This window comes from Malurus melanocephalus, unplaced genomic scaffold (genome assembly GCF_030028575.1).
Source record: "Malurus melanocephalus ecotype Western Australia unplaced genomic scaffold, MMel_1.1 scaffold_149, whole genome shotgun sequence".
Classification (NCBI taxonomy): Eukaryota; Metazoa; Chordata; class Aves; order Passeriformes; family Maluridae; genus Malurus; species Malurus melanocephalus.
Genome location: NW_026623381.1, coordinates 383,134 through 404,258, shown reverse-complemented (window position 1 = coordinate 404,258; position 21,125 = coordinate 383,134). Strand labels below are relative to the sequence as shown.

General features: G+C 49.0%; 1 protein-coding gene across 1 annotated transcript in view; it reads left to right on the top strand.

The window, feature by feature from the left end:
• The first annotated feature begins 17,211 nt into the window (after nucleotides 1–17,211).
• Nucleotides 17,212–21,125, top strand: part of COL5A1 (collagen type V alpha 1 chain) — a 123,160-nt gene continuing 119,246 nt past the window's right edge. Inside the window, 1 exon segment of the mRNA XM_057371595.1 lies at nucleotides 17,212–17,547. Within this exon segment, the coding sequence (XP_057227578.1) occupies nucleotides 17,448–17,547 (100 nt within the window). The 5' untranslated portion in view covers nucleotides 17,212–17,447.

The following is a 21,125-nucleotide window of genomic DNA, read 5'->3' as shown; positions in this document are numbered from 1 at the left end:
GCCCTTCCAGCTCTGTTGTGTTTTCAATAATTGGCCAATATTTTTAAAAAATACATAAAAAYTCTGCTMTYAAATCCACTCCTTGGTTTATTATAAGACATTTATGAAGCAGATGTCCTGGAAGAAAAATAATCAATAAGGGATCTCTTCTTAAAACCTGAACCCGTGAAAATATTAAATCACAATGACAATTATTATCTGTCATCAAATACCCACTAATGAAACAGAGAAACCATCATTTGTAGTTTTACAACAGAAAAATTTATTCAGAAATGAAGAYAAATAAGGGAATTTCTGTCGCAGCAGTTTGGGATTTCACCAGACAAATGTGTTTTGGTGTCTGTGCATCTTCGAGGAGATTTATGGACAAACGGATGGATTTTTTAAGAAATTGTGCAGTTGTGGAAGGCAGCCTTGCTGCTGATCCTGAAATGGARACAGCCCCTTGCTGCTGTCAGAGCAGAGCTCTGGGATTGCAGGATTGCATCCCTGAGTGATTTATTTACAGAYACACCCACATCACCTTCCTCCAGCCAGGAAATAACTGCCCAAATYTGGGAATTCTGCCTGGAGAGGAGCCGTGTGGTTTTGGGGTGATTTCTGCCTGAGAACGCAATCAGCTGAGGTCAGCCCTGCTCTCAGAGACCTGAGCACATCTCCTGAATATTCCTCAGGGAATTATTTAGGTTTCCAAGGAAAGGAACCAGCCCTGCCTGTGTGCACCTTCCCAGCAGTGCTCCAGCCCCTGATCCAGCTCCTCCTGCTCCCTGCAGCACCCTGGAAACTCAGCCACGGGAAATAAACGGGAAATGGTCCGTCCTTTCYTTACAGGGACCCTGACTGAGCTTTGGAAGGGATTCCCCAGGGATTTAAAGCATCCAGGGCTGCTTGGAGAACTGAAATCCAGCCTGGAGGAGATGTTGGCCCTGCTCAGAGCAGCTCTGTCCTACAGGGGCTCCCCATTTTGTTTTGCACCAGCTCCCCCTGGGGTTTTGCAACTCTYTGAGCACCAAGAGACTGAATTTGTCCCTGTTCAGATTCCAGTGATCYCAGATCAGCTTCAAACTTGCTGACTTTTGTTACAGGGCCGAATCAACGAGATTTGACCATGGCTGCMGTAACCAAACCCACCTGCAGCTTTTCCTGGTGTGTTCAAAGCATCCCTATGGGATTGGGAATAACCTGGACCAGCAGCCCCATCAGCACAGGGTGGGTTGGGGACACTGCTGGGGTTTTTTTAAACCTTTGCTGTGAGTACCTCCATCCCATCACCTTTGCTGTGAGATCCCTTACAGCAGACACCCTGTGATGTTCTCTGCTTCCAATTCCATTCCAATTCCATTCCAATTCCAATTCCAATTTCAATTCCATTCCAATTCCAACTCCAACTCCAATTCCAATTCCAATTCTATTCCAATTCAAATTTCAATTTCAATTCCATTCCACTTTCAATTCCAATTCCATTCCATCTCCAATTCCAATTCCATTCCAACTCCAATTCCAATTCCAATTCATTCAAATTCCATTCCAGTTTCAATTCCAATTCCATTCCAACTCCAATTCCAATTCCAATTCATTCAAATTCCATTCCAGTTTCAATTCCAATTCCATTCCAACTCCAATTCCACTTCCACTTCCAATTCCCATTCCAATTCCAATTTCAATCCTTTCCAATTCCAATTCCAATTCCACTTCCACTTCCACTTCCAACTCCAATTCCACTTCCACTTCCACTTCCACTTCCACTTCCACTTCCACTTCCAATTCCAATTCCATTCCAATTCCATTCCAATTCCAATTCCACTTCCACTTCCACTTCCATTCCAATTCTATTCCAATTCTATTCCAATTCCAATTCCAATTCCAATTCCAATTCCAATTCCAATTCCAATTCCAATTCCAATTCCAATTCCAATTCCAATTCCAATTCCAATTCCACCATCCCTCAGAGCTCCCAGCCCATGGATGCCTCCAGCCCCCCAGGTTTCAGCGCTGCTCTCACCAGCTGAGGCTCTGTCTACATCAATTTCATTTTCTTGTTTTGTTTCCAGGCTGGTGCCGGAGCCTTTTTGGCTCGCAGGCGCGTTTTCCCTTCCAAGATTCCCATGTTGGAGGGCTGTTTCCCTAATCCCCAATAGCTGAAGATTATCTCCAGCCAACTATTAATCAAAATCAGAATCCAGCGCTGCTCGCTTGCACCGGTGCGCTTGAGCACATAAAAAGGAGATGYTTTTCCTCTGAAGAAGCCCAGTTGTAGTTTTTCCATTTGTCCCTGATTCCTCCAGCAGCTCCTCARACCCAGAGCAGCCACATTTCTCCTCAATATTGTGCTGAGATGCCATCTGGGCCGAGGGGGGCTTTAAAAACAGGAGGAAAACAAGCAAACAGCATTTCAGGAAAGGCTTCGAACAAGCTGGAAAACAACAAAGAAACTCTCTTATATTTTCTGCTTCCACAGCGTGCTCCTTTGAGTGCAGGAGGAAGAATTGCCCTGTAAAACCCTGGCATATTGATGGGCAATTRACTGGTGCACTGACAGGGGTTATAGAGCAGGAGATGGATTTTTACAGCTCCTTCCCATATGCCAAGGCTCCACATGCCTTCTTGGAGAAGTGAATTAGATGGCACTGATTTTTTAGGGTCGGTGGCTGGAACAGCCCCTTCTGCTTCAGTCGTGTTTCAGGGTTGGTTGGCACAGAAGAGGAATCCCACAGGAACGAGAAATCCACTTAAAGGAGAGTCTGACTCCTCCACCGACCTGGGAATGAATGCCATGCACTGGGTTTGTCCTGAGGTGGGGATTTCTCATGTTTCCCTTCCTCTGTTTGGTCACTAAATCAATTCTTGCGGCCTTTGTGGCCACAGACTGGCACCCAGGGATGCGACATTGGGCATTTCCCCTAAATAATTAATTTTTGGGTGCTCAAAATACCTGAAAGTGCTCTCTGGATCCCGCATCCTGCAGAAACGTTAAAATTCAATCCCAATTTTTAAAGGGATCCTTCCTCCCATGTCAGCATTTCACCTGACTGGCACAGGAAATTCTCCACAACCCCACTTTGGAATCCCAAATCCTCAGGCAGGCTCTGTCTGCCTGTCCCTGGAGCTCCTGGCAGGAATGTCCAAGCTCAGAACCTCCCAGCCCTCTTTGAAGCCAAGGTGTGCTTGAACCTTCTCCTGGGCAAATTTCACTGAGGTTTTACAAGAAACCCCCGCTGGAAATGGGAATTTCCCATAAAATCATCCTCTAACAACCATGAAGGGCTCAATTTGTAAAGGCACTGTCTGCTGGAATGGCTCTGCCTCCTCTCTTTACCAGCCAGCAATTATCCTCACTCGAATTGCTTCTTATTTAGCTGCTCCCAAATTGGAATGAGCAGGAATGGCATTTCCTTGCTGAAGCATGGAATGGAAATCCTGGCTTTGCTGAGGAAGCACCAGACAAGCCCCAGCTCTGGCTGCACCCTCTGCTTCCAGCAGGGACCAGGGGGGATGTTTTTAGGGAATGGGGTTGTGTTTTTATCACASCAGAAACACCAAATCCTGCTGGGCTGAAGGAGCTGAGCTGCCCCTGCTTCACCTGCAGCTGATCCTTCTGCTCATATCCTTTATAGGGGATATTTGGGGGTTCCTGGAGGGCTCCATTGCTGCACACAACGGGATGGGAGATGAGAAACTGCAAAGCTGGGATGGGGCAGAAGCTCCAGGGCTGCTGATGTTCCCTGAGCTGTCCCTCAATGAGGAATTACCCGTGTGGTGTYGGAGAGAACAAGTTGGTTGCAAATGAAACACAATTCTTGATTCATTCCCAGCACAGCAGGAACTCCCCCAATGTGGGAATTGGCCTGAAAACCATGCCTGACCCCTTCCCAGATTTCTGCCCTGTTCCAGAGTGGATCCAAAGCAGGGAGAGCAGCCCCTGCCAGCTCCGTGGCAGARCAAATCCATCAGTGCTGCCCTGCCGGTTCAATGTTCCTCCTCTGCACACAAGTGAGACACTGACTTACACTTTCCAGCACTCTGGGACRGTCTTTTGGCCTCAAAACGCTCCAGAAGAATGAAAAGGTCTATTTACAGTAGCAAAAGCTCTGTCTGTTACCTCCTGGGCTGAATTTCCTGCCCTGGGATTTCGGGGAAGGCTGGTTTGTGTCTCACAGTCAGTGTCTTGGCAGCTCCCCGTTAATGCCAGGTATTTTTTGTGACCTYACCCTGGGATTTATTCCTTCAAGGTTTGTGGGATCTTTGTTTTGAGGGGGAAGAGAGGGAGGTGCTGCTCAGGGAGCCCTGCCCTGCTCATTCCCCATCCCCATGGCCTCAGAAAGCCGTGTTGCACCCCAAACAGGGCAGTTTTCCAGCTGTAGGTGTAATTTTCCTCACGGATTTACAACCCCCGAGCTGAAATCAGGCTCGGAGCTGCAGCTCTGATTCCCAGAACTCCAGCTTTGCGTTGCTGGAGGCAGTTAAGGGGAAAAAAAGCCCAGAAGAAATGGAAATCCCAGCTGGGGAGCGTGGTGGGAAGGGTGGGACTGGGACAATCCAGGTCACAATGGGATCTCACTCGTTTCTCGTGGTGCCACTTGTGGGACATCGATCCCTGAGCTGCCCAGAGGGGTTTAGGGCTCTTTCCTCCAACCCATAGATCCTGGAGAAAAGCAGATTTTCCATTACTGAGATCCCTCTGCATCCCAGAGGCTCTCCTGAACTTCACCATTCCTAAAGCCTGAGCAGCTCATAAATTTCCAATTTCATTAAACGGATCGCTCTTGTTCACAACCAAAACAACATCCCAGCTGTTCCCCATGTCCATCCCTGCTCTAACAAGGGGAAAAAGGAAACTTTGTCCAAAAGCCTGCAAGGCTGAAGTGTTTTTTTTCCATAGGATATCTCCAAGGGCTGGTGGATTCATTACGGTGTCTCGGAGCTGCGGGATGCGTTTGGCAAAGGAAAAAAAAAAATCCCTTTTTTCTCTCCTGGCGTCAAAAGCGAGTGGTGCTGTGAGAAATGCAAATCTCTCKGATGGTTCTGGAAGGCAGGGATGATGGGCTGTACTCCTGAGGGTGGGATTGAGCCTGGCTTTTTCCTTTGTGTGCTGCTGTTGTCGATGTTGTCAAACCTCTGGAAGAGTCAGAGCTGGTAAAGCCAGGASTAATTCAGCTCTTGGAGGAGGCTGATGAGTTGTGCTGTTCTTTTCCTTGGAAAAGATTTAATTAAACCTCCCTAAATATCCTGAAAACGCTCATRCTTGGCTCTTCTGTGGATGTCAAGCAGAAATATTTACGTTGTTTATCCGCGTTTGCATYGCCGCCGTGCAACCTGAATTTCCAAATTTTCATGCAGAGTTTTTAACAAGCTCCAGAGAAAAAAAACATTTTTTGTGGCACTCACCTCGTGTTTCCACCTTTCCCTGCAGCGCAGCAGAAGCCTTGTCTCTCACCTCTCAATGTGGGGATTTTTCCAGGCTGATTCCAACTCACACAAACCCGCCGGAGCTGGGAAGGGATGGTGACGGTGCCACGAGGCACCAAACTTTCTCTTGATTTTTGTGCTGGATTCTGGGTGCATTTTTACCCTTGCTGGCGTGGAAAATGTTGGTTTTGCTGCGTTGTTTGCCGATAATTGTGAAAAATAATTTTGCTGTTTGCAATAATTCCCAGAAAAATTGAGTTTGGGGTGTGAATCGCCTCACGCTTTGGGAAAATCTGCAGTGAACCAACTTTACTTTCATTGAGTGGACACTTTTAACAGCAAATGTTGGTCTCAGCCCTGCTGTTAAAACTGAAAATCTGCAGAGAGCTCAATGCTCAGTGACTCTGAAGGCCACGCTTTATCACAGAATATTATCCTGCTGCGTTCATGGGATTCAGAACATGAAAGTGATAAGGAAGACACGGATATGGCTTATCAGATKCTGCAGCTGGCAGCAGATAAAACAGCCCCAGGCGCGTTTCTGTCGTGTCCCAGGGGGTGGATGTGTGTGGTAAAATAAATCAGAGGGAAAAATGAGCAAACTGAGTCACTGCTGGGATGGGRGAGATGCTTTGGGATTGCTGAGGTTCCCCTGGGAGATTGGGATCTCCTGCAGTGTCAGGATTTGGGATGTGCAGGGCAGCATCAGGCTGATTTTATATTTTTATTTCCACCCAGAGAGCTTTTTTGGGGGGGATAATGGTTTTACAAGGTGAGATTTTTGGGAAATGTGTTTCCAACCTGGGCGAGGAATTTGYTCAATCCGTGCTTGAGCTGCAGAGCTGAGGAACGCAGAGATTCGGAGCATTCAGAGATTCATTTGGGGATGCAAAAATGCAGGTGCTGAAGAGGCCCAGCATGTTGGGAAAGCTTTATTGGGAAAGGGCTGCARAAGCACATCTGGGATGTTTTTTGCACTTAGACCCAGCTCAGTTACCTCAAAATGTGCCAAAAATCCCCAAACATTGACAGGACTGAGCAATTTTAATTCAGTGTTGTCCAAGCACCAAAATTAGCCCTGAATTAAACCACAGCTCTCCATTCCTGAAAAAGAAATAAAAAACCATCCACTTCTGATTTTTTTTTTCCCTCCATCCTGCCTTGGTTTGGATCGAGGGAAAAGCCACAGGTGGAAGATTTGCAGGATATTTCTCAGAGCTGTCTGGGAATGATTTTGACATGTTTGCTTCCTTCGGGGTTGGCAAGCTCTGCTTCTCCGCGACTGAACCTTGTGGAAACTTCTCATTTCTCTTCCCCGGCCGGGSAGGGGGAGGCCAGGTGTAAATCTGTGCTCTGAGTCAGCTCTGCAGCTCAAAATCCCCAAATTTCGGGGCTTTTCTCAAAAGAACTTTCACAGCCGGCGCAGGAACCGCTGCTCAGCTTCACAGACCGATTCACTGAGAGTCGGTGGAAGAGCTGGGAAATGGTTTTTTTTTTTTTATTTTTATTTTTTTCCCCGTGGCAGTGACTCAGTGAAACACTCTTTTCCTCAGTTTCTGTCTCCAGCTCCTAATCCAGGCGGGAATTGGGCACGTCCCGCTGCTGGAAGTTCTCCTCCCATGGCTGCTGCTGTCTCCTGGTATCTCCCAGGATTTCTGCTGAGGGGAGAAAATCCAGCAGAGGATGTGGGACAGACTCAGGGTGCCTGCCCTGCTCCAGAGGTGTTTTATTGGGAGAAAACACCRGGATTCAGTGGGAATCCCCCCGGAATGTGTTCCTGCTGCTAAACCCCAAAATGTGTGGGGCAGGAGGGGCTGCCAGCAGGCAGAAATGCAGCTCTGGCTTTCCAGAATGGCTCAATCCCAGCACCTGGGCTTTTTTTTCAAGGATAAAAAACCCCAGTGAAGTCAAAAAAGTTCAGGGATAACGGGATTGCTGGASCTGGGAGGAATTCTGTGCTCACACTTGGATGTGACTATGAAAAGATCAAGCATGGGGTCTTTAAGACCCCCTCTCTCCTCTTTAAGAGGAGACTTGATGATTTAATTTTTTTTAAAAAATGTTTTAAGAACTTCTTTTATGATCCCACTTTTTTGGCATCACCATTTTTCATAGGATGTCTCCGGTGTATGGGATTTAGACTGTCCTGGAGAGCTCAGAGGGAAAGAAGCAACTTTCAAATTCCCCATGGAGCCACTGTGTGGACCTTGAAATTTCCAATGTGCAAAAAAAAAAAAATTCAGATTAGGGAAACAGAGAGTGTTTGGGGYGCTTAACCCAGCAGCAAACCTCCTGCAAGTCCTTTAGTGCTGAACAGGCAGGAGAACCTGTCACCATGAAAAGTGGAGTTATTTGGAATTTGAGGGGCCCTTGCAGTGGAATGGTTGAGTTTRATCATTTTCTCCTCAGGAACTGAGCATAATTTCTCAGTATAAAGAGGCTGTTTATGTGTGAGAGTGAGGAATTGGGAGAAAAAGCCGTTTTAGGGCAGTGATGCAGCTCTGGGTGTAACAAATGTGAGGATGGGCACAGCCCCAAGGCTTTTCTGAGTTATTGGTGTGGGAATCATGGCCAGGAAAAAGGGAAATGTGACATTGTGTGAATCCTGAGGATCAATCCCTGCTGGTGGAATTATTGCCTGTACAAAGCTGGGATCACCTGCACTGATTCTGTGTGAGGTTTTTACTCCCAGGGACTGGAATTTTCCCCCCAAAATCAATGGGACACTGAAAGAAAAATCAGCTTTTTTATTCCCAGCTCTGGAGGGTATAAACCAGGGTGAGCCTCCTCCCAAAACCTTTAAATGTCAAAGAAAAGCTTCTGCTGAACCTCTGCTGCTCTGGAGAGGAAAATGCCAGCCCAGAGGTGTGAGAAAGGCGAGAAAATTCGGGAGGATTTGGTGACATAATGCCAGCAGTGGGATTTACCAGGCCAAGCTTGCCTTGGCAGTGCCAGCAGCTCTGTCCTTGGGTAAGCAAACACTGTCACCCTGTTCCCAGATCCCAAAAACCYCCTCCATCCCATCCTCACGGAACAAACACATCCCCTTCCAGCGGGAGAGACAACACACGGCCCTTTGAGCGGTGCCTGATCGCATTTCAGTGTCTGTGGGTTCCTGCAGGGATTTTCTGCGCCAGTTCAGCAGTTTTGGTTGCTGGCTCCCTCTCCTCACCGACCTACAAATACCAGTTTTTGAGGGAGATTTATGAGCAGCACGAAATGAGCATCCTGTAAAAGCACAGAGCGGGGTTATAAATAGGGGAGGGGGCTGGTACAGGCACGGGGACCCCCCTGGGGAATAGGGGATGATTTTTAGACATGAAGAGCAGCCCTGCTGACCCACTCTGGGGAGGAACCCAGCGCTCTGAGGGTTTTTTTTTTTTTTTTTAAGACTGGCAGGATTCCAGCCAACCTCCCCCTAATCCCCATCCTAGCAAGGATGGGAATAACATCTGGCCAGGCTGGCGGTAGTCAGAGCCCTGAAAGCTGAGCCCCGGCCCAGCCTCGTGTGCATTTGTCTTCCTTCGCAGGCAGAGTTTGTTTTCAGTGAGTTCTTTAGCAGAGAGAGGGATTAGACCTCGGGCTAGCATTGATTAACCCCTGCATGTTGAGTTGTTTAACAGCATAATGGATTAGTCATGTTTGCCGGTGACCTTTGTCAATCGGATCCTTCAGCTGGAGCCTCGTCTGTCTTTACAAATACACAGCTCCTTGGGAAAGGAAAAAAAAAAAATTATAAAATGTGGGATATGTGYTAAAATATCGCTGGAGTGGAAAGATGAGCATGGAGCTGGGGTAAAAAGCCCCAGRATTTGTGGTGTTGAGTTGGGCGTGGCAGGAGTGGAGCCCCAGTGGTGGAAATCCCATAGAAGGGAGTGGTAAATGTTCAATGGGAGCTCTGTGGATGAGCTGAATGGAAAAGCATTTCTGGAAAGGGATTGGGTTTTCTGTGGCTCTTGGAAGGCTGTGGAGAGCAAGCCCAGTCAGCAAGAGGATTTGATGTCACCCTGGCAGGGAAATCCTGCCCTGTTTGGTGATGAACAGTTGACGTTTTCATTTGAAGGAATGGATGGGGCAGAGGTGCTGTGAGCAGAAATGTCTGAAGCCTCATGGCCTCAGAACCAAATTAAATCAGTTGAGCATCTTAGCTGGCTAAAATAAAATTAAAAATACCCATGGAATTGTGCTGCTGAAGGCAGGGACCCAAATGGAGGAAAAAGTGCTCAGTGGGACCAAACACCACACCAAGAAAAGCATTATAAGTGCAAGAAGGCAACTTAAGGGCTGCCAGGATGGCACAAAGAGCCCTCACATAGCTCAGATTCGGACCCAGGAGGATGTCTGAGCCGAGGGTGTCTCCTCAGACCTTCCATTCTCTCAGCAGTGCCACAAGAAGCTGTTTCACTTGACTTCTTTCACCAAATCCCTTCCAGGAGCTCCTCCTGGGCTGCGGGACGAGCCAGCTCAAGGAGTTTGTTTGGTTTACTAAAAAAGATACTCCAGTTCAAACAAAACTTAATTCATGGGAGCCCCGTGGCCCCTGTGAAACACRAACCCCTCTGGCCCCCTGATTTACGAGCACAAAGCCACGGGGAAGCCCTGACAGAGGGAAATGAGCTGGGGGACAGGGAAAGGAAAGGGGAAAAACACTCAGAAATGTGGGACCACGGGGATGGGAGGAGGAACGGGCTCTGCTGGCTCAGAGGGGCTTTGCTGCTGTGGGAAGGGAGAGTCAGGAGTTTGGCAGGATTTGGGACAGGTCTGATATAATCCTGAGGTTTTGATTTGTCTGTATGGATGGTTGCAAGGAGAATAAAACCCCAACAGCGTTTTGAGGGAGTTTTGTGGTATTCAGAGGTGGGAGGGACTCAGCAGATGGGTCTTTCCTTTGGTTCTTGAAGGTTCTGAACTGGGACCAAAAAAAAGTCCAGGTTTGAAAAATAATTCAGCACGAGGGCGTCAACCCATCTGTGGGTGCAGAGCCTGGTAACGGGCTCTGGGGATATGTGGGTGCTGCATTCTGGAATTTAAGCTGAAATTATGGATGTGTGGGTGTTGGATCATGGAATTCCAGCTGAAATAATGGAGATGTGGGTGCTAGATCATGAAATTCCAGCGGGAATAATGGGCATGTGGGTACTGCATCCTGGAATTCCAGTTGAAGTAATGGATAAATGGGTGGCACACCCCAGAATTCCAGCTGAAATAATTAATATGTGGATGCAGGATCATGAAATTATAGTTGAAATAATGGATATGTGGGTGCTGGGTTCCAGAATTCCAGATGAAATTATGAATATGTGTCTGGTCCATTCCTGAATTCCAGCTGGAATGAGAAGCTGAGGGGCTGGAGCAGGTTCCAGGCTGGCTGTGGGTGACCTGGGTGCTGTTTTGGGGCTCAGTGTGGGTAGATGGGTGCTGTGTCCCCAGTTAAAGGTGTCACTGACCYMRGACCWGGTTCTGKCTCTTCCCAGAGCTCYCCAAACTGGAAAACTCCACGRGGAGAGGAGGGAGMGGGGATTTGTGGRATTTGAATGTGGCTGATTGGAAACSCTGACAATGARTCAAGGCAGAGCTCAGGACCCAGATTGGGTGATTCAGCCCCAAAAATGAGGGAGTTTTTCCCCCTCTCTGTGCAGAGAGCAGCTCAGGCTCGATGAGATCATGGCCCTTTGCCTGGGGTGTCTTTGGGCAGCTCCCTGAATTCTCCTCATGTCTAAACCACCGCAGCGAGAGGAGGAAACGACTGCAAAATTAAAGGTTGGTCACTCCAGAAAGCTCTGGGTGGAAGGAACCTGTAATCTTAGAAAATCAAAATCAAAGGGCAACCTACAGAACAAGCCTTTTTTAATTTTATTTTTTCCTTTTTTTTTTTTTTTTTTTTTTTTTATTTTTTTTGTGGGAGAGGAGAATATCTCCTCCTGGTTTTCATTTTCATTCTTCTGCTGATGTTCTGCACCCTGAGTTTTCCACAAAATGCAGGAATGGAAAGAGCTGCTTGGAAATTGTGTGCAGGGTTAATTGAAAAGAATATTAGAGACAGAAAAACGCRGATGAAAGTTGTTTGCTGAAGGGAAATCTGTGGGCATTAAGTTGATTTATTATTTTTTTCAGGACATCTAGAGGATGATGCAACCAAACTGTCCTGGGGTGCTAGACCTGGACAGAATAATCCCTAAATGATGGTGATTTTGGGTGTGCTTGGATGAATACGTTCCTCAGTTTGGGTTTTTTTTTTTTTGGAATTGATGTATTTGAAGAGCCCACCTTGCTATGCTTGGCCAGATTTAATTCTAGATGGGATTTACCTTTCCTTATCTCATTTTTTACTTATCCTGATCACATTTCTTATGTTGAAAATGATCACCCCAAGCACGCAGAAGAAAATATTGGGATGGGGCACCCAAATTGAACCCCTGGAGCTGCTGCTGGRTCTTTTGGGATCTGTCCTTAAATCTGTGCTTTGGGCTCACCTTTAATCTTCAACCACGATTATGACGGACGAAACAGAGCTGGAAAATGAAAATTTGTGGYGTTCAATGAAAGCATTTTGGGGTCAGGGAGAGTTTAGGAACCTCCTCAGTGCCTGACCTGGCGGRGATGGGAGGGAAAGTGCCAGGTCCCCGCTGCGGATCTGCTCCTGAATGAACACAGCTCGGCGTGGATCCCCGGGGATTATCTGCYAAATGCACACAGATTATCCGGGTTTAGCCCGAGCCACCGCCCCAGGGGGAAATCAAACCCAARGGGTGTGAGCAGGGATGGGCAGAGCCTCCCTGTGCCCCATGGGTTGGTTTGGAAGGGGAGGTCAGSCGAGTTCAGCTCCTCAGCAGGCACCACGGAGCGATTCATCCCGAATTTCACAGCCTCAAACACACCCAGGGCTTGGACTCATTAACGGCGAGATGAACAGGAGGCGACCAGGCTGGAAAAAGAGGAGGAGGAGTGGAAAGTCTGGTCCTTTTCTAAAGCTATTTCCTCTCTTAAACAGAGCGTTGTGACTGTGAGACATCCAAACAGGCGAAAAAAAACAAACCCCACCTTGTGCTGGCTGCTCTTTGCACGGCTGGGGYTGGTCCTGGTGCCACCTCATGGCAAAAAATCAGATTTGAATTTCCAGGGGAGTAGATGGGATGGAGGAGAATTGGCCTGCAAAACCCCAAACAGGTGCTCAGCCCCAAGGAAGGCGGGAGTTTGTATTTCTGTGTGTTGTGTTTTGTATTTCTGGGAGGAAAATTGAACTCTTGAAAGAGTTTTATGTTGTTGTGCCATTAGGGAGGTACCTGTTGAATATTTCCATCGTGTCACCAGCCAGCCTGGGCTCTAATAAGAACATTAATTATCAGTTCTACCTGAAAACTCACAGCATTCCCTACCAGTGCTGATGTTCTGCCCATCACCTCCTTCTACAAACGCGGCTTTGGGATGGCCTTTGCTCAAAACTGCGTTTTCATAAAGTTTTTTTGGGGATTTTTTATTTTTTTGCTGCCACTCTGCAGCTCTAGGGCAGGGTGGGAATGGGTGTGAGCAGCCCTGGGTAATGCACTGAGCTCCTTGTTCGAATTAAAGACCACACAGAGCTCCGAGTCTGGGACACCAGATGTGAGAGCTCCTCTGTGGRTAAACGGGGAGTTTCATTTTCCAAACCTCTCAGCCCAAAACGCCTCATTTGGGGCTGAATCCTCAAAGTTTTGAAGCTGAATTTGGGAGAGATCCTTCCCAGGCAAGCAGTTGTGAGATTGGAAATCAGGGTTGTGCTTTGGGATYGCTCTCGGACACAGAATAATTGATAAAAATTGAGTTAATGGTGGAGATGCAACTGTTTTATGAATTTGTGAGGGGTGAAGGCTGACACCAAAGTTGTGGAAGAAATTTGTGTATTTTATTTGTATTATATGTGTATTTTATGTGTATTTTATATGTATTTTATGTGTATTTTATGTGTATCTTATGTGTATTTTATGTGGGTGTGCTCTTCAAAACCAGAAATCATTCCCGAGAGCAGCTGCCCGGCCTAATTATTTACACAACAGCTCAGGAAATTCTAATTCCTCATTTTAGCCCGTTCCCCTTTGCTGGCCATGGGGTGTAACTGGTTATCAATAACACCCAGGGCCGTTCTGATCCTCCCAATATTTTCAAACCACACAACAACGACCTTTTGGTGCTTTTGGCTGAATGCTGGTGACGGTTTCAGAGCCTATAAACGATTTTTTTTTACATCACCTGTATTTCTCAAACCATTTTTTTTTCCTTTAAAAGCTCACAAACGCATCCTCCATCCTATAAACAACAWCCAGCTGGGCTCAAGATGCATTTAGGCATGAAAACACTTCCATAAACCGCTGTTCCTTAAAGAAATGTGGCCCCCTGCCAGCTCAGTGTTCCTTTGGCTGGGCAGACGTGACCCTGGCTGGTTGCTGGAGGGGTTTTTGGGGTTGGCATCGTCCCCCCGAGCTCGTGTGACCCCTCCTGCAGCTCCCACMAGATGATCTGGCCCATTCCCACTCAGGATTTGGCTCCCTGAAGTTGGCACGTGGCCGCTGGAATTTTCCAGTTGGCCATCCCAAGCTGATTTCTGTGTTTCTGTTGTTGCTGGGGAGGGGCGAACAGGTCCGTGCAAGCTCCCAGATCACCTGGARAGCAACTGGGAACTCAGATTTCCTGCTCAGCAGTTGCTGATGGAAGAACTCGGCACCAGGATGAGTTTGAGCCGGGTTCTGGTGTGAGGCAAATGTGTTTGCATCTGATCCAGGTCCAGGGTTGGATAATTTGGGGTAAACCATGGAAAATGGATGATRTGGGAGTTCACTGCTCCCAGCTGCTTTTATTTCTGCTTTTTATTTATTGTCTGCAGTGCTTTTGGTGCTTTAGGGATCCCCCTTCATGCGCCTCTGGAAGGGCAGGCAGTGTCTGGGATCCAGGAGTTTGGGATTTTCAGTGTCTGCTGATCCCACAAACTGTGGGATTATTCCTCAACAGGGCCACAAATCTGGGATGAGGAGACCCAGGATCCTGGCGTTTGGGGCTGAAATGAGATCCCACACCTGGCAGTGCCTCCCAAGGGTGAGGAGGCATCCAGGGAAATCCTGGCTGGAGTGATTCCTTTGGGATTATCRGGAATCACAGGATTMTGGAACAATTTGGGTTGGGAGGGACCTTAAAGATCATCAAGTTCCAACCCCATGGGGCAGGAGAAGAGGATTTACCACCCACAGGCCCCACAGGTCCTTTAACCCTCCTGATTCCTCCAGATTTTTGGGATCTTTCACCATCTGAACCCATGGAGGGGAGAGAGAAAGGATCTCCACCATGGAACCTCTCTGCTCTGCGGGGAATGCCCAGCTGTGGTGTTGGGATATTTTGGGGCAGCAGAGGAAGATGGATGGGGTCAGTGCTGTCCTCCATCCCATCCCAAGGTGGCTGCAGGGCTCTGCAGGCTGTGATCCCTCTGCCAGCCTCCATTCTSCTGGGTGCCCACGCAGGCAGGGCTGGAAGGGGTTTGGATCAGCGGGATTTGCCCGGGAGCGGCGCTGGCACCGTCCCCAGGCTGCCATGGCACGTGCTGGGCTCCCGCGGGGGCTCGCAGCCAATCTGCCTCTCACCTCCGCCTGCTGAAAGGCGCTTTCAGCGGGGAACCTCTTCCTGTGTGTGGCTCAGCCTCCAGCTTTTCCAGTTTCGYGGGAGGCTGGAGCAGGGGGAGGTATCTCAGCGGGTTCAGAGGCATTTCCTGCTGCTCTTCCCCACTGAATCCTGACAGAATATCACCAAACTCCAGCCTGGATGGATTGGGAGCACCTCATCCCCATGATCTGGGGTTTGGCCTCCTGTTCTTTTAGGGTTTGCTGTGTTTGATGTTGATTAYCCATCTGATGCCTTATCAATCAGGMTRATCTGAAAYAGAGGBCAGAYAAABTTAASAGAATGAGAAWAGACAACTTTAATCCAGGCCTAACAGTCCTGCTGGTACATTAGGGCAGAAAAAGCCTCCTCCTACACCCAAAATAGACACTGAGTCACGAGATCTTCACCTTTTATAAGTTCTGCCTTATTAACATATTGGGTATTAATTCTCCAGTGATCTTTACAGGTGATGATGTCAACCACCCCAAAATTGCTCCCCTCAATTCTCCATTGTTTCCATATTTTGGGGCTCTGAGGCAGTGAGGTGTCCTTGGATTCAGGCTCAGAGAGGAATTGTTTTGTCTAAAAATGAGAGAACGGTGGTTTTAGTGCTGTACTAGAGAAATGCAAGAATACAGACTCATGAAAATATAGAAACTAAAAATCCTAAGGCATCACATCCAAGGAACTCCCATTCCATCTGGACAAAGATTTATGGCCAAAGCTCATCCTGGTGCCGTGTTCTTCCATCAGACAGCCAAAATCAGGGGCAGGATGTGACCCCAAACTCTTTCACTGCCCTCCTTGGATGGGATGGAATGTCTGGTGACCATCCAGGTCCTYGAGAGCTGGGTGACCAAACCCACAGACAAAGAAATGGGAGCCCAGGGAGGCAGAGGGTGGGAATTCAGGCCATGGCTGTGGTTTTTTGGTTTTTTTTTTTTCCCCTGTGTATGATGAGGGCCTTGAGGCTGTGCAGTGCAGGGAGAGGGCTGGGATGCTCTGGGGTGGCCCAGGGTGTGGTGCAGAGGTGAAATTGCTGCTCTGTGAAAAAAAAACAGCCCTAAAGGAGCTGGGATTGTCACCTGTCTGGGACATCATTGATGCCAGTAAGGATGGCAGTGGCAAAGCGARTATTGGCACCAGCAAGGGTTGTGAGAGCATTTATTTGTGGAAAAAGGCTGGATTTGGTTGTTCTTCCTTCTCTTCTAAATACTCAGGTTTTGCTTTTGCTGAGGGCTCTGCACATTGTGGGCCATCCAGTGTGACCTGTCCTCTCTCCTGGGATTTCAGGGGTGAGGATGGTGCAGGAAAGGAGTGGCTGTGGRGGAGTTTGGGKTTTTTTTCTGTAGAATCAGAGGAAGGGACCTTAGAGATGACCCTGTTCCAGCCCCAAACTGCTGCCACACAATGCCAGGACATTTAGGGTTGGTGTTTCACCAATGGGGTTTATCAGCTGTCAGAGGGACAGTGACAGGGCCGGACTCAGGAACAGTCAGGGGTGCAGCAGATCCCCATCCCCTCCCAGCCCCATTCCTTCCCTGTCCAGGTGGGGTTTGCACCCTGACCCCAACCACCCTGAGAAGGGAAGAACCATCCCCTTCCCCTTTTCTTCTGCAATTTCACCCTTTGTGTGCACTTTTTTTGCCAGATCCTTGCGTTTTCCACACCTCCTCAAAGCCCCATCTCACAGAATCACAGAACATCCTGAGCTGGAAGGAACCCACAAGGACTGAGTCAGGATTGGACTGTGTCTCTGCACAGGACACCCCCAAAATCCCACCCTGTGTGGGATTCACTGATCTTTGGGGCCATACCCATTCCCCGGGGATCCTGCTCAGTTCCCGACCACCTTCTGGGTGTAAAAACTTGTCCCGAAATCCCGATGTCACCGCCCCRGCCACCCCCTGGGTCACCGGGCAGCGGAGGGGACATCGCATGGGGAAAACACCCGCAGGGGGAAAACTCAGGGAAGAGCGAGGAGAGGCGGAAAAACTCCCTCTGCCGCTATTCCAGCGAGGAAAAAGGGGAGGAAAAGCGCTTTTGGGGGCCGGGACATCCCGTTGGAAGTGGCCGCGGGGGCGGGGGCTGGGCCGGCTCGGGGGGGCCGCTCCGCCCGGCCCTGATTTGCTGCTCGGCTCCGAGATTGACAAACTCCTGCCTTGGGTTTAAAAGAAGGGGGAAAAAAGGGCGGTGTGGGGAGAGAAGGGAAACTTTTCCGGGCAGCCCGGGAGCAGGCAGGGCCGGAGCTGAGCGCGGCGGAGCCCCCGCACCCTCCGCCCGCCCCATGGCTTTATAAAGGGCCGCTCCCCGGGGGGGGCTGCCGGGGGGGGTGCTGAGCGCCTGCTCTGCGCTTGGAGGTTTATTTTTTCCACCCTCGAGCTGTGGCGGGCCGGTGCCCCGTTTTTTTGGGGAGCATGGATACGCACACGCGCTGGAAAAGGCGCAGTTGGATACGGAGCTGCTCGGTGCCCGCTGCGCTGGTGCTGCTGGGTGCCCTGTCCCTCGGCCGGGCAGGTAAGGGGGGTCCCCGAGCCCCCCAAAGATGCTGCGGGGTGGTGGGTGGGGTGAGGGAGCGGTTTTTGGGGGGTTTTTGTGCGGGGGCAAAACTCTGGGGTTTCCTTCCTCCGTGCATTCCAGCAAAAAAAAAAAAAAAAAAAAAAAAACCAACCAGAAGGAAAAACCACCCAACAAAACCCACCCAACCTCCTTTAGCTGCCCGAGTCTCTGAATGCCATTTGTCAGGGGGCCCGTAAAAGGGGAAAAAACTTAAAACAATTCTTTATTCGCCTTTCTTGGAGCGAGAGCTGCCTCTTGCCGGGCTGCTTTTTCCGGAGGAAAAGTCGGGGATGAGTTGCTGGAGGCTCCGGTTCTTTATATATCGCTGTGGATATATATGTGAATATAAATTTAGTCAACTGGAAACCTCCGGGCTTGCGTAGTTCCTCCTCCTCGAGGAGAAGAAAGTTTTTTTTTTTGTCCCGCAGGAATCTGCTCTCCCTCAGCACATCAAAGCTCGGGACACAAAAGCTTTGGAGCTGCTCGGGACCCCAAAGCCCCCTTTGCCAACCCCAAATCCGCGGGGTTTCTCCCTAAAACTGGGGCTGTTGAGCGTGGCAGGAGGAAGCTCTGAAGTTCCAGATGTGCAGCAGCACAGAAAACCACTGGAATGTCTTTTTTTTTTTTTTTTTTTCCCCTCCATAATCTTGCAGAAAAAGGACTAAACACGCTTCTGCTTCCCTTTGGGGCTGTGCAAAGCTCTGCTTCCCAAATGTCCGCCTTCCCCGGGTGGGCTGGGAAATGCCACGGCGCAGGGAGGGCTTGAAAAAGTTTTCCTGGGTGTTTGCAGAGCTTTTTTTTCTCCCCGGTTTGTAGTGGACACTTGGAGGCATCGGCGCTCCGAGCTCTGTTTGTGTTGGAACGGCTGCGGAGAGCGGGGTTTGTTGGCAGAGCCGAGCTTTTGAAAGCTGAAAAAATTAAACCCGAGTTCTTCGGGGTAACTTGAGAAGCCGAGAAGTGCCCTGAAGAGCTGCGCTGTCTGGGACTCAGATTGCTGCCCGAATTCTGYGTTGCCGGGGTGTTTTTTCCCGGCAGTGGGGAGTGTGGGGTGGGTTTGAGGTTCCCGGGACAAACCCCATGGGGTTCTGCGCTCAGAACAGCGGGATCGCGGGTTTTTGGCGGTTCTGGGTTCGCAAAATGACCTTAAAGAAGGAGAGGTGGGCGTTGGAGGAATGCTCGCACTGGGGCTTTGGAGGCTGATGGAAAAGCGGCTGCTGCTAGATGAGAAAATATCCTGAACTTTTCCTGCAGGGAAAGCTCAGGGCTGTGGGGGATCCCAGTTTGTCCTGCAGAGGATCTGGAGCCGATTTCCAGCCGGCAGGGCGCTGGAATGACACCGGCTCCTCCAGAGCTGCCTGCTCAGGCCGCTTGCTCGGGTGTTTTGWAGCAGCTGAAAATTGAATTTTCACCGGGCTGCTCTGTTTTCAATGGGAAAAACAACAAATTTTCCCTTTCACTTTTGACCGTGCTGACGCTTTAACGCTTTCAGAGCATCCTKAGGCTTTTCCCTGTCCGTGTTTATCCTCCCAAACTCCTTCTGAAAGGAACAACTTTCAGAAGTAACTTTTTTTAAGGTTACCAGGTAACTTTTAAAAAAACTTTTAGGGCCAGAGGAATGGCTGGAAGCTTTTGTGGGGCCAGTGTGCAACTCTGAGGAAYGACTCTTGTGGTGAAAGGCTTTGAGTTTTCCTAATGAGCCGCCTAATAGGACATCAAATAATTTGGATGAGGGAGGAGTCAGAGCTGGGCTGGCTGCTGATGGCATTGACTAATGTTCTTCGTGGCTTTTATTTTTAATTTTTCCACGTTGCCTTTGGTTTTCTTTCGGCTCAGAGTGTGTTTTAGTGTCATTCCCGTTGGTTTCTCTGTGTGGAGAAGCAAATCTTGCCTGTAATCTGTGGGATGGCACCTGGCAGAGAGGATTTCCAGAAAAAAACCCCAAAAAAAAACGAGGAAATAACAAAGTCAAAGGCAACACGAGCTGAGCTGCCTCCCACCGCTGCCCGTGCAGCTCAGATTTTCCCATATTTGAGCAGATGATGTCACAGCAAAAGCGAACCCACAGACAAAGCTGGAACCCGTCTCTGCTTTTACRAATCCCAATGAAACCCAATCGGGTTTCTGGGCGAAACTTTTTGGATGCAGCAGTTTCCTTTAGTGGCAGGGTGTAATGAGGATCCGTGGCAWGGCCTTTCCAATAAAAATGCTGGAAATTGCACAGTGTCCTGTTACCAGCTGTTGCTTCTCCTAAACGAGCTAAAAAAAAAAAAAAAATCTTTATCCAGCCAGTTAAAGAAGTTTATTTTTTATTTTAATACTTTGCCAATCAAAAGTGTTGATATTGCTTTACAAGAAGAAAAATGACTTTATAAGTGTGGAATTGATGGCAGATCTGATTTCCCCCGTAAAACCTGGGTTATGCTGTCAATGGCTGGAATGGGAATTTGGAAATGAAAAGCACCCAGCTGTGGGTCAGGGGACAGCAGAGCCCTGTGCCTGAGCTCGTGGGGTGTTTTTTCAGGGGGCAGGAGGAAAATTCTGCCCTGGCCATTCCCTTGGGGCTGGGGTTTGCTCCTGGAATGGATCCCCCCAGGGTTGAGGCTCTGGGAGATGATTTCAGGCTCCTGGTGAGGAGCTGATGGTGTCARCTCCCTCCAAAGCTCGAATTTGGGAATGGGAAGAATCCAAATTGATCTCATTGAGGGTGGCTCTGAGACAAAACTGGGGAATTGCTGATTTTTGGGGTGTGCAGAGGGACGGCAATGAGGGGTCACCTCACGTACAAAACCTCTTTTTAATGGCAATTTTAATTAAAARAAGCTGTCTTGGTGTTGCTTCCAGTGCTTACAAACACAGTCCTGCCCTAGGAGAAATCAGGAGCAGAATGTGCAGCCTGGTTTTAAATGGGGGCTGTCCCTGCCCCTTTTGTGGTGCTGGAGAGGGATTTTYCCCATTTATTTCTTTTTGAAATAGGGCAAATCCAGCAGCAGCTTTGTGTCTCATGGTGACCTGGCCAGAGCAGGGGTTGTGCTGATTTCCCTCAGAGCTGGGGGTGAGCCAGGATCTGCTCTCACCCTCCTCCTGTGATTTTGGAGTGGGATTTACCCCTGATTGAGCTGGAGGTGCCCAGGGCAGCTCATTCAGGTTCCTGTCCCTGTCCCTGTGTGATTTTGGGGGTGGGATTTACACCTGATTGATCTGGGGGTACCCACGGCAGCTCATTTGGGTTCTTGTCCCTGTCCCTGTGTGATTTTGGGGTGGGTTTCACCCCTGATTGCCCTGGAGGTGCCCAGAGCAGCTCATTTGTGTTCCTGTCCCTGTCCCTGTGTGATTTTGGGGTGGGTTTCACCCCTGATTGCCCTGGAGGTGCCCAGGGCACTTCATTTGGGTTCCTGTCCCTATTGGTGGCTGCTCTGTCCAGCACAGAACCCCCAAGGCTGGAAAACACCCCCAGGATCACCAAGCTGCCCCTTCTGCTGACCATCACCCAATGAATTAATCCAGAGCTTTAATTCTGAAGGGGATTTTCTATTTTT